General features: G+C 49.2%; 1 protein-coding gene across 1 annotated transcript in view; it reads right to left on the minus strand.

Annotated features, from left to right (window-relative positions):
• The window catches only part of LOC130360974 (kyphoscoliosis peptidase-like), a 60,681-nt gene that overhangs the window by 24,596 nt on the left and 22,434 nt on the right, over positions 1 to 13,651 (minus strand). The window contains exons 6-8 of the mRNA XM_056563534.1: positions 11,897 to 11,959; positions 10,803 to 10,844; positions 10,298 to 10,380 (exon numbers count right to left, since the gene is read on the minus strand). Coding sequence (XP_056419509.1) covers positions 10,298 to 10,380; positions 10,803 to 10,844; positions 11,897 to 11,959 — 188 coding nt within the window. The remainder of the gene's footprint in view (positions 1 to 10,297; positions 10,381 to 10,802; positions 10,845 to 11,896; positions 11,960 to 13,651) is intronic.

A 13,651-nucleotide genomic window follows, 5' to 3' on the forward strand; every position in this document is an offset into this window, starting at 1 on the left:
CGTTGGATAGCACGGAGTCCGGAGGGGCGTGGCCAATCTAAGACGGCAGAGAGTTTATCTGGGTCCATTTATAGCCCCTGGCCAGAGACCAAGTAACCTAGGAAAGGAAGAGATTGACATTCAAACAGACATTTCTCCATTTTGGCATAAAGTTGATTGTCTCGAAGTCTCTGAAGAACCATGCGGACATGTTGGCGGTGTTCTTCTAAGTTGGCAGAAAAAATCTGAATATTGTCCAGATACACAACAACACAGGAATATAAGAGATCACAAAAAATTTCATTAACAAAGTCTTGGAAGACGGCAGGGGTGTTGCACAGGCCAAAGGGCATGACCAAATACTCAAAGTGTCCATCTCTAGTGTTAAATGCAGTTTTCCATTCGTCCCCCTCCCTGATGCGGATGAGATTATAAGCACCTCTTAAGTCCAGTTTGGTAAAGATGTGGGCACCTTGAAGGCGATCAAAAAGTTCAGAGATAAGAGGAAGGGGGTAGCGGTTCTTTACTGTGATTTTATTAAGTCCGCGGTAGTCAATGCAAGGACGTAGAGAGCCATCTTTTTTGGACACAAAGAAAAATCCAGCTCCGGCAGGAGAGGAGGATTTGCGGATAAACCCCTTTTTTAAATTTTCCTGGATGTATTCGGACATAGCAAGAGTCTCTGGGGCGGACAGAGGATAAATTCTGCCCCGGGGAGGAGAAGTGCCCGGGAGGAGGTCAATAGGACAGTCATAAGGCCTGTGAGGAGGTAAAGTCTCAGCTTGTTTTTTGCAAAATACGTCAGCATAGTCCATATAGGCCTTAGGGAGACCGGTTACAGGGGGAACCACAGGGTCACGGCAGGGAGTACTGGGAACCAGTTTAAGGCAGTCCTTGGAACAAGAGGTACCCCAGCTCTTGATCTCCCCTGTGGACCAATCAAGGGTTGGGGAATGGCGTTGAAGCCATGGTAGTCCAAGGAGAATTTCGGAAGTGCAATTGGGGAGGACCAAAAATTCAATTTTTTCGTGATGTGGACCGATGCACATTAGGAGAGGCTCCGTGCGGAAACGTATGGTACAGTCCAATCTTTCATTGTTAACACAATTGATGTAGAGGGGTCTGGCGAGACTGGTCACCGGGATGTTGAACCTGTTGATGAGAGAGGCCAAAATAAAATTTCCTGCAGATCCGGAATCCAAGAAGGCCATAGTAGAGAAGGAGAAGGTAGAGGCAGATATCCGCACAGGCACAGTAAGACGTGGAGAAGCAGAGTTGACATCAAGGACTGTCTCACCTTTGTGCGGAGTCAGCGTACGTCTTTCCAGACGGGGAGGACGGATAGGACAATCCTTCAGGAAGTGTTCGGTACCGGCACAGTACAGGCAGAGATTCTCCATGCGGCGTCGTGTCCTCTCTTGAGGTGTCAGGCGAGACCGGTCAACTTGCATAGCCTCCACGGCGGGAGGCACAGGAACGGATTGCAGAGGACCAGAGGAGAGAGGAGCCGGGGAGAAAAAACGCCTCGTGCGAACAAAGTCCATATCCTGGCGGAGCTCCTGACGCCTTTCGGAAAAACGCATGTCAATGCGAGTGGCTAGATGAATGAGTTCATGTAGGTTAGCAGGAATTTCTCGTGCGGCCAGAACATCTTTAATGTTGCTGGATAGGCCTTTTTTAAAGGTCGCGCAGAGGGCCTCATTATTCCAGGATAGTTCGGAAGCCAGAGTACGGAATTGTATGGCGTACTCGCCAACGGAAGAATTACCCTGGACCAGGTTCAGTAGGGCAGTCTCAGCAGAAGAGGCTCGGGCAGGTTCCTCAAAGACACTTCGTATTTCCGAGAAGAAGGAGTGTACAGAGGCAGTGACGGGGTCATTGCGGTCCCAGAGCGGTGTGGCCCATGACAGAGCTTTCCCAGACAGAAGGCTGACTACGAAAGCCACCTTAGACCTTTCAGTAGGAAACTGGTCCGACATCATCTCCAAGTGCAGGGAACATTGTGAAAGAAAGCCACGGCAAAACTTAGAGTCCCCATCAAATTTATCCGGCAGGGATAGTCGTAGGCTGGAGGCGGCCACTCGCTGCGGAGGAGGTGCAGGAGCTGGCGGAGGAGATGATTGCTGAAGCTGTGGTAGTAGCTGCTGTAGCATCACGGTCAGTTGAGACAGCTGATGGCCTTGTTGCGCTATCTGTTGTGACTGCTGGGCGACCACCGTGGTGAGGTCGGCGACAACTGGCAAAGGAACTTCAGCGGGATCCATGGCCGGATCTACTGTCACGATTCGGCTGGCAAGAGGTGGATCCTCTGTGCCAGAGAGGGATTGGCGTGGACCGTGCTAGTGGACCGGTTCTAAGTTACTACTGGTTTTCACCAGAGCCCGCCGCAAAGCGGGATGGTCTTGCAGCGGCGGTAGTAACCAGGTCGTATCCACTAGCAACGGCTCAACCTCTCTGACTGCTGAAGATAGGCGCGGTACAAGGGAGTAGGCAAGAGCAAGGTCGGACGTAGCAGAAGGTCGGGGCAGGCAGCAAGGATCGTAGTCAGGGGCAACGGCAGGAGGTCTGGAACACAGGCTAGGAAGACACAAGGAAACGCTTTCACTGGCACGATGGCAACAAGATCCGGCGAGGGAGTGCAGGGGAAGTGAGGTATACATAGGGAGTGCACAGGTGAACACACTAATTAGAACCACTGCGCCAATCAGTGGCGCAGTGGCCCTTTAAATCGCAGAGACCCGGCGCGCGCGCGCCCTAGGGAGCGGGGCCGCGCGCGCCGGGACAGGACCGACGGAGAGTGAGTCAGGTACGGGAGCCGGGGTGCGCATCGCGAGCGGGCGCCACCCGCATCGCGAATCGCATCCCGGCTGGAGGCGGTATCGCAGCGCACCCGGTCAGTGGATCCGACCGGGGCGCTGCCGTAGCGAGGGTGTTGCGAGCGCTCCGGGGAGGAGCGGGGACCCAGAGCGCTCGGCGTAACAATTGCTTTGAAATATAAATACATATAATGCATACATTTTCACTTTCATGTACAGTGGGCAAAAAAGTATTTAGTCAGCCACCAATTGTGCAATTTCTCCCACTTAAAAAGATGAGAGAGGCCTGTAATTTTCATCATAGATATACCTCAACTATGAGAGACATAATGAGAAAAAAAAATCCATTAAATCACATTGTCTGATTTTTTAAGAATTTATTTGCAAATTATGGTGGAAAATAAGTATTCGGTCAACAACAAAAGCTCATCTACATACTTTGTTATATACCCTTTAATGGTAATGACATTGACACTGTTGCTGGTATTTTAGCCCATTCCTCCATGCAGCTCTCCTTTAGAGCGGTGATGTTTTGGGGCTGTCACTGGGCAACACAGACTTTCAACTCCCTGTAAAGGTTTTCTATGGGGTTGAGATCTGGAGACTGGCTAGGCCACTCCATGACCTTGAAATGCTTCTTAGGAAGCCACTCTTTCGTTGACCGGGCGGTGTGTTTGGGATCATTGTCATGCTGAAAGACACAGCCACGTTTCATCTTCAATGCCCTTGCTGATGGAAGGAGGTTTTCACTTAAAATCTCATGATACATGGCCCCATTCATTCTTTCCTTTACATGGGTCAGTCATCCTGATCCCTTAGCAGAAAAACAGCCCCAAAGCATGATGTTTCCACTCCCATGCTTCACAGTAGGTATGGTGTTCTTTGGATGCAACTCAGCATTCTTTCTCCTCTAAACATGATGAGTTGAGTTTTTACCAAAAAGTTCTACTATGGTTTCATCTGACCATATGACACTCTCCCAATACTCTTCTGAATCATCCAAATGATCTCTAGCAAACATGTACTGGCTTAAGCAGGGGGACACGTCTGGCACTGCATGATTTGAGTCCCTGGCGGTGTAGTGTGTTACTGATGATAGCCTTTGTTACTTTGGTCCCAGCTCTCTGCAGGTCATTCACTAGGTCCCCCCGTGTGGTTCTGGGATTTTTGCTCACCGTTCTTGTGATCATTTTGACGCCACGAGGTGAGATCTTGCATGGAGTGCCAGATCGAGGTAGATTATCCGTGGTCTTGTATGTCTTCCATTTTCTAATAATTGCTCCCACAGTTGATTTCTTCACACCAAGCTGCTTGCCTATTGCAGATTCAGTCTTCCCAGCCCGGGGCAGGTCTACAATTTTGTTTCTGGTGTCCTTCGACAGCTCTTTGGTCTTGGCCATAGTGGAGTTTGGAGTGTGACTGTTTGAGGTTGTGGACAGGTGTCTTTTATAATGATAACTGTTACGCCGAGCGCTCCGGGTCCCCGCTCCTCCCCGGAGCGCTCGCTTCACTCTCCCCGCGGCAGCGCTCTGGTCACGTCCTCTGACCCGGGGCGCTGCGATTCCGCTGCCAGCCGGGATGCGATTCGCGATGCGGGTAGCGCCCGCTCGCGATGCGCACCCCGGCTCCCCTACCTGACTCGCTCTCCGTCTGTTCTGTCCCGGCGCGCGCGGCCCCGCTCCCTAGGGCGCGCGCGCGCCGGGTCTCTGCGATTTAAAGGGCCACTGCGCCGCTGATTGGCGCAGTGGTTCCAATTAGTGTGTTCACCTGTGCACTTCCCTATATCACCTCACTTCCCCTGCACTCCCTTGCCGGATCTTGTTGCCTTAGTGCCAGTGAAAGCGTTCCTTGTGTGTTCCTTGCCTGTGTTTCCAGACCTTCTGCCGTTGCCCCTGACTACGATCCTTGCTGCCTGCCCCGACCTTCTGCTACGTCCGACCTTGCTTTTGCCTACTCCCTTGTACCGCGCCTATCTTCAGCAGCCAGAGAGGTGAGCCGTTGCTAGTGGATACGACCTGGTCACTACCGCCGCAGCAAGACCATCCCGCTTTGCGGCGGGCTCTGGTGAAAACCAGTAGTGGCTTAGAACCGGTCCACTAGCACGGTCCACGCCAATCCCTCTCTGGCACAGAGGATCCACTACCTGCCAGCCGGCATCGTGACAGTAGATCCGGCCATGGATCCCGCTGAAGTTCCTCTGCCAGTTGTCGCTGACCTCACCACGGTGGTCGCCCAGCAGTCACAACAGATAGCGCAACAAGGCCAACAGCTGTCTCAACTGACCGTTATGCTACAACAGTTACTACCACAGCCTCAGCAGTCATCTCCTCCGCCAGCTCCTGCACCTCCTCCGCAGCGAGTGGCCGCTCCTGGGATACGCTTATCCTTGCCGGATAAATTTGATGGGGACTCTAAGTTTTGCCGTGGCTTTCTTTCCCAATGTTCCCTGCATCTGGAGATGATGTCGGACCTGTTTCCCACTGAAAGGTCTAAGGTGGCTTTCGTAGTCAGCCTTCTGTCCGGAAAAGCCCTGTCATGGGCCACACCGCTCTGGGACCGCAATGACCCCGTCACTGCCTCTGTACACTCCTTCTTCTCGGAAATCCGAAGTGTCTTTGAGGAACCTGCCCGAGCCTCTTCTGCTGAGACTGCCCTGTTGAACCTGGTCCAGGGTAATTCTTCCGTTGGCGAGTATGCCGTACAATTCCGTACTCTTGCTTCAGAATTGTCCTGGAATAATGAGGCCCTCTGCGCGACCTTCAAAAAAGGCCTATCCAGCAACATTAAAGATGTTCTGGCCGCACGAGAAATTCCTGCTAATCTACATGAACTTATTCACCTAGCCACTCGCATTGACATGCGTTTTTCCGAAAGGCGTCAGGAACTCCGCCAAGATATGGACTCTGTTCGCACGAGGCGTTTCTTCTCCTCGGCTCCTCTCTCCTCTGGTCCCCTGCAATCTGTTCCTGTGCCTCCCGCCGTGGAGGCTATGCAGGTCGACCGGTCTCGCCTGACACCTCAAGAGAGGACACGACGCCGTATGGAGAACCTCTGCCTGTACTGTGCTAGTACCGAACACTTCCTGAGAGATTGTCCTATCCGTCCTCCCCGCCTGGAAAGACGTACGCTGACTCCGCACAAAGGTGAGACAGTCCTTGATGTCTACTCTGCTTCTCCACGTCTTACTGTGCCTGTGCGGATGTCTGCCTCTGCCTTCTCCTTCTCTACAGTGGCCTTCTTGGACTCTGGATCTGCAGGAAATTTTATTTTGGCCTCTCTCGTCAACAGGTTCAACATCCCGGTGACCAGTCTCGCCAGACCCCTCTACATCAATTGTGTAAATAATGAAAGATTGGACTGTACCATACGTTTCCGCACGGAGCCCCTTCTTATGAGCATCGGATCTCATCATGAGAGGATCGAACTTTTGGTCCTCCCCAATTGCACCTCGGAAATTCTCCTTGGACTTCCCTGGCTTCAACTTCATTCCCCTACCCTGGATTGGTCCACTGGGGAGATCAAGAGTTGGGGGTCCTCTTGTTCCAAGAACTGCCTAAAACCGGTTCCCAGTAACCCTTGCCGTAACTCTGTGGTTCCTCCAGTAACCGGTCTCCCTAAGGCCTATATGGACTTCGCGGATGTTTTCTGCAAAAAACAAGCTGAGACTCTACCTCCTCACAGGCCTTATGATTGCCCTATCGACCTCCTCCCGGGCACTACTCCACCCCGGGGCAGAATTTATCCTCTCTCTGCCCCAGAGACTCTTGCCATGTCCGAATACGTCCAGGAGAATCTAAAAAAGGGCTTTATCCGTAAATCCTCCTCTCCTGCCGGAGCAGGATTTTTCTTTGTGTCCAAAAAAGATGGCTCCCTACGTCCTTGCATTGACTACTGCAGTCTTAATAAAATCACGGTTAAGAACCGCTACCCCTTACCCCTCATCTCTGAACTCTTTGATCGCCTCCAAGGTGCCCACATCTTCACTAAATTGGACTTAAGAGGCGCCTATAACCTCATCCGCATCAGAGAGGGGGACGAGTGGAAAACGGCATTTAACACCAGAGATGGACACTTTGAGTATCTGGTCATGCCCTTTGGACTGTGCAACGCCCCTGCCGTCTTCCAAGACTTTGTCAATGAAATTTTTCGTGATCTGTTATACTCCTGTGTTGTTGTATATCTGGACGATATCCTAATTTTTTCTGCCAATCTAGAAGAACACCGCCAGCATGTCCGTATGGTTCTTCAGAGACTTCGTGACAACCAACTCTATGCCAAAATTGAGAAATGTCTGTTTGAATGCCAATCTCTTCCTTTTCTAGGATATTTGGTCTCTGGCCAGGGACTACAGATGGATCCAGACAAACTCTCTGCCGTCTTAGATTGGCCACGCCCCTCCGGACTCCGTGCTATCCAACGCTTTTTGGGGTTCGCCAATTATTACAGGCAATTTATTCCACATTTTTCTACCATTGTGGCTCCTATCGTGGCTTTAACCAAAAAAAATGCTGATCCCAAGTCCTGGCCTCCTCAAGCAGAAGACGCCTTTAAACGACTCAAGTCTGCCTTTTCTTCGGCTCCCGTCCTCTCCAGACCTGACCCTTCCAAACCCTTCCTATTGGAGGTTGATGCCTCCTCAGTGGGAGCTGGAGCTGTTCTTCTACAAAAAAATTCTTCCGGGCATGCTGTCACTTGTGGTTTTTTCTCTAGGACCTTCTCTCCAGCGGAGAGGAACTACTCCATCGGGGATCTAGAGCTTCTAGCCATTAAATTAGCACTTGAGGAATGGAGGCATCTGCTGGAGGGATCAAGTTCTCCTGTTATTATCTACACCGACCACAAGAACCTCTCCTACCTCCAGTCTGCCCAACGGCTGAATCCTCGCCAGGCCCGGTGGTCTCTGTTCTTTGCCCGATTTAATTTTGAGATTCACTTTCGTCCTGCCGATAAGAACATTAGGGCCGATGCTCTCTCTCGTTCCTCGGATGCCTCAGAAGTTGAACTCTCTCCGCAACACATCATTCCACCTGACTGCCTGATCTCCACTTCTCCTGCCTCCATCAGGCAGACTCCTCCAGGAAAGACCTTTGTTTCTCCTCGCCAACGCCTCGGAATCCTCAAATGGGGTCACTCCTCCCATCTCGCAGGTCATGCGGGTATCAAGAAATCTGTGCAACTCATCTCCCGCTTCTATTGGTGGCCGACTCTGGAGACGGATGTTGTGGACTTTGTGCGAGCCTGCACTATCTGTGCCCGGGATAAGACTCCTCGCCAGAAGCCCGCTGGTTTTCTTCATCCTCTGCCTGTCCCCGAACAGCCTTGGTCTCTGATTGGTATGGATTTTATTACTGATTTACCCCCTTCCCGTGGCAACACTGTTATTTGGGTGGTCGTTGATCGATTCTCCAAAATGGCACATTTCATCCCTCTTCCTGGTCTTCCTTCTGCGCCTCAGTTGGCTAAACAATTTTTTGTACACATTTTTCGTCTTCACGGGTTGCCTACGCAGATTGTCTCGGATAGAGGCGTCCAATTCGTGTCTAAATTCTGGAGGGCTCTCTGTAAACAACTCAAGATTAAATTAAATTTTTCTTCTGCATATCATCCCCAGTCCAATGGACAAGTAGAAAGGATTAACCAGATCTTGGGTGATTATTTGCGACATTTTGTTTCCTCCCGCCAGGATGACTGGGCAGATCTCCTCCCATGGGCCGAATTCTCGTATAACTTCAGGGTCTCTGAGTCTTCCTCCAAATCCCCATTTTTCGTGGTGTACGGCCGTCACCCTCTTCCCCCCCTCCCTACTCCCTTGCCCTCTGGTCTGCCCGCTGTGGATGAAATTTCTCGTGACCTTTCCATCATATGGAGAGAGACCCAAAATTCTCTCTTACAGGCTTCATCACGCATGAAGAAGTTCGCGGATAAGAAAAGAAGAGCTCCCCCCGTTTTTTCCCCTGGAGACAAGGTATGGCTCTCCGCTAAATATGTCCGCTTCCGTGTCCCTAGCTACAAGTTGGGACCACGCTATCTTGGTCCTTTCAAAATTTTGTGTCAAATTAATCCTGTCTCTTATAAACTTCTTCTTCCTCCCTCTCTTCGTATCCCTAATGCCTTTCACGTCTCTCTTCTCAAACCACTCATCCTCAACCGTTTTTCTCCCAAATCTGTTCCTCCCACTCCTGTTTCCGGCTCCTCGGACATCTTCTCGGTCAAAGAAATTTTAGCTGCCAAAAAGGTCAGAGGGAGAAATTTTTTTTTAGTGGACTGGGAGGGTTGTGGTCCTGAAGAGAGATCCTGGGAACCTGAGGACAACATCCTAGACAAAAGTCTGCTCCTCAGGTTCTCAGGCTCTAAGAAGAGGGGGAGACCCAAGGGGGGGGGTACTGTTACGCCGAGCGCTCCGGGTCCCCGCTCCTCCCCGGAGCGCTCGCTTCACTCTCCCCGCGGCAGCGCTCCGGTCACGTCCTCTGACCCGGGGCGCTGCGATTCCGCTGCCAGCCGGGATGCGATTCGCGATGCGGGTAGCGCCCGCTCGCGATGCGCACCCCGGCTCCCCTACCTGACTCGCTCTCCGTCTGTTCTGTCCCGGCGCGCGCGGCCCCGCTCCCTAGGGCGCGCGCGCGCCGGGTCTCTGCGATTTAAAGGGCCACTGCGCCGCTGATTGGCGCAGTGGTTCCAATTAGTGTGTTCACCTGTGCACTTCCCTATATCACCTCACTTCCCCTGCACTCCCTTGCCGGATCTTGTTGCCTTAGTGCCAGTGAAAGCGTTCCTTGTGTGTTCCTTGCCTGTGTTTCCAGACCTTCTGCCGTTGCCCCTGACTACGATCCTTGCTGCCTGCCCCGACCTTCTGCTACGTCCGACCTTGCTTTTGCCTACTCCCTTGTACCGCGCCTATCTTCAGCAGCCAGAGAGGTGAGCCGTTGCTAGTGGATACGACCTGGTCACTACCGCCGCAGCAAGACCATCCCGCTTTGCGGCGGGCTCTGGTGAAAACCAGTAGTGGCTTAGAACCGGTCCACTAGCACGGTCCACGCCAATCCCTCTCTGGCACAGAGGATCCACTACCTGCCAGCCGGCATCGTGACAATAACAAGTTCAAACATATTCCATTAATGCAGGTAACGAGTGGAGGACAAAGGAGACTATTAAAGAAGAAGTTACAGGTCCGTGAGAGCCAGGAATCTTGCTTGTTTGTAGGTGACCATATACTTATTTTCCACCATTACTTGCAAATAAATTCTTTAAAAATCAGACAATGTGATTTTATGTTTTTTTTTTTTCCTCATTATGTCTCTCATAGTTGAGGTATACCTTTGATGAGCCTCTCTTATCTTTTTAAGTGGGAGAACTTGCACAATTGGTGGCTGACTAAATACTTTTTGCCTCACTTTATCCCACTTTGAGCTTACACTTGCCTACATATATTTATTTAAAATTCACATAAACATAAATAATTTAGTTTATAAGACATATAGTAAAAAGAGAACACTTTATTATACCTTTATAGCATGGGGGTCCAGCTTTTCAAAAACACTTGTGTCAATATCTAGAGACTTTAGGTTTATTTTGTCCCAAGGGTAAACTATGTAAAACAAGAACAGCAAACAGTTAGCAGGGACATAGTATTGAGGGCAGAGATAGTAGAAACACCAGCCATGGTTTCTAAAAGAGTCCTAAAAACCTTTCTCCCACATGAAAATACATCAGAATTGTCATGGGTGTGTGGGGGTATTTTTAGTTCCTGTAGACAGCATCATAATCATCATGCCACCTTGGAAAATACCAGATGTAACCAATACAGCAATCCCTTGTTGAAACATCATTACTAAGAGTCACTCCTACTCACACCTTGCCCACTTTTTGGAGTTTTTTTTTGGAGGGTCTATGTGATTATTCTTAATGTATACAGTGCAGCTGACAAAGGCGAACATTTACCTGATTTAGTTACTTTTTCAGCTGAAAATGAAAATATATTTGATACAGGTAGTATGATGATTATCTTACTGTATTTTGATGTTGGGTTGATTTCACTCTTCTGTATTTGATCTGTGCAAATAAGACACAAACACGATGATGGTAAACGTTCTTACATGTTATACTTAACTACTTATTCTACTATGATGCAAATAAATAGAATAAAGTAATTACTATACAATTTGGCATGAAGCCAATTCATGAATTTCCCCCACATATGGGCCTGCCACCCCATTTGTACCTCACACTTTGGTGACCCATGCCTCTCCTACCCATACAGATTTATCAGACTTGAACTTGTGATTAAGTTCTTTGTTGGACCTACAGCCAGGGATTTGCACAGACATTTTGGGGGGCAGGGACTCAAGTAGAAAAAAGGGCACTTTTCATTGTTAAGTATGTAAAAACCTTACATATGTTAACACAATTCCTGAGCTAATGGACCTCCGGCAGTCATGTCAGCTGAATGGGGCCCACATCACTCCAGGGATGTCCCAATCAGTGAGGGCATCATAGGGCAGGTGCATTAAAAGGGAAGGGGCTCAAGCACCCTTTGAGTCTATGTGTGCATGCCCCTTCTACAGCATTTCAACATGATGATAAATATCTAAGTCAAAATAGTTAGTTTGCTTGTAGGTGACAACTGTCACGACCCCTCCATAGGCTTGCTTTGAGGGGGTGGAGCGTGATGTCACACGGGGGCGGAGCCATGACGTCACTATGCTCCGTCCCTGTGATCGCCAGTAATCAGACCCGGAGTGAGCACGCTCCGGGGGCTGATTCTAACAGGGATCGGCGTGGAAGATCACGGGGTCCCCCGTGATCATGCATCTTAGCCCTTATCCTTTGGATAGGGGATAAGATGTCTTAGCGCCAGAGTACCCCATTAAACATCACATTTCAATTATTTATTATTATCTGTCTTTATAGAGGCCCAGGCATCACCATGACCTTACTGGTGAGGCCTCAGTAGAAAAGGTGTTCTAGATCTGGTCTGGTCTATAACATATCATCAATTAATAAGTAGAAGGAAGTGTTTTTTAAATCTCGTATTTCTTCCACTTCTTACGCCTCTGTGGGTGTGTGGACAATAACCCCGGGCTGTTTACTTTCTTATTACTCACCAGAACTGTGATTACTTTTCTTTTTCTTGATTTCTTCTTTGTCCTTGTAAAAGCTTTTCCTTCCTTATAGAGAATGAAAACACTGATAAATAGTGAACAATGTAAATGGGGTTGCTTCTGCAGCACGTACATGGATTTTACCGATGGGTATGTAATTGAGTCGGAATAGTTCCACCATGTTTTTTCTGCGTACATTTTTGCTGTTAGCCGAGGGTATAGTGTTGGCAGTGTTATTCAAGTCTTTGGGCTAGATATTTCTTCGAGGCTTCTCAGCCACATAAGAAAACACTAATATTATAAAGGGTAGATGGGGGCTCTATTGCAGACTTTCAATTGGGAATCAAGAGGAACAAGTTAAACTTCCACTTTGATTAATTTCGTAATATAAACCAATTAGCTGTAAAATGAAAATGATCTGCTTAATGTTGTGTAAGTTTACCTTTTGCTACCAAAACAACTTTATAAGACAAGGCTTTCTGTGATATCGTTTGTGGTATCTGGCAACAGTGTGTTAGTAACTGTTTCTTTGAAGGACATGAACCACAGGCCGCATCAAACATACAGATTTTCTTATCACAATAACGTATGAATTATTCTGAAATGATGGTGTGGTTATAAAACCTGCTGGTAACTGGGCTCTAGGTCTTTGGGAAGGTCCCAGTGGTTTTCTTTCCTTCTCAGTGGTTTTCTTTCCTTCCCACCACCTATCGCTCTCTATTTGGGTGTAGGGAGAAAACTAGATCCAACCATGACCATCGGGTGCCTTGTGGTGGCACCCTATGACATCCAGAAATGTACCTATGGGTTTATAAAACAAGTCCATAGGCACTCTGTTTACCACTGTAGTGAGCTCTTTGGAATTCCTTTCAGGGACAGGGGTGCCCGATTTTGTAATGATGAGAGATGCACCCTGCACATATCGCCCACTCCTAAAGCTGGTTCTAAGTGCGAGCGCTTAATTAAACATCGACAACTCTCAACCATTTCAGCAGGACTCAGCCTGTCTAATGTGTATTAGAGTGTGTTGACCTTCCTCTTTCAACTTGGGTCAAAGAATAGGAGGATGGGCATTGGGTTAGAGTTTAACAAGCCAGATCCTTTGATCTCATGGGGACAGAGGTTTATGGCAGTAGCTTAGTGTGCATGTGTATCAGGTTGGGTCGGAAGTAGCAGCTCTTGGCCAACAGTGTATAGACACCTTAAAGGGATACTCCGCCCCTAAACATCTTATCCCCTTTCCAAAGGATAGGGGATGAGATGTCTGATCACGGGGGTCCCGTTTTGTTTAGAGTGTCGGGTGCAGCGCCGGAGGCTCATGACGTCACGGTCATGGCCCGCTCCCATAGACTTGCATTGAGTGAGCGTGGCCATGACATCACCAGAGGACCATGACCTCACGAGCCTCCACCCCGCATCGCCAGTCATCTGGCACGGAGCAAAGTTCGCTCCATGCACCGGATGTCTGGGGGGCCACAGCAGCGAGACCCCCGGGGTCAGACATTTTATCCCCCATTTTTGGGATAGGGAATAAGATGTCTAGGGGTGGAGTACGCATTTAAGATCTACTTTATAGTTGAAAGTACAGGGTGGGCCATTTGTATGGATACACCTTAATAAAATGGGAATAGTTGGTGATATTAAATTCCTGATTGTGGCACAATAGTATATGTGAGGGGGGAAGCTTTTCAAGATGGGTGGTGACCATGGTGGCCATTTTGAAGTCGGCCATTTTGAATCCAACTTTTGTTTTTTCAA

Source organism: Hyla sarda, chromosome 3 (genome assembly GCF_029499605.1).
Source record: "Hyla sarda isolate aHylSar1 chromosome 3, aHylSar1.hap1, whole genome shotgun sequence".
Classification (NCBI taxonomy): Eukaryota; Metazoa; Chordata; class Amphibia; order Anura; family Hylidae; genus Hyla; species Hyla sarda.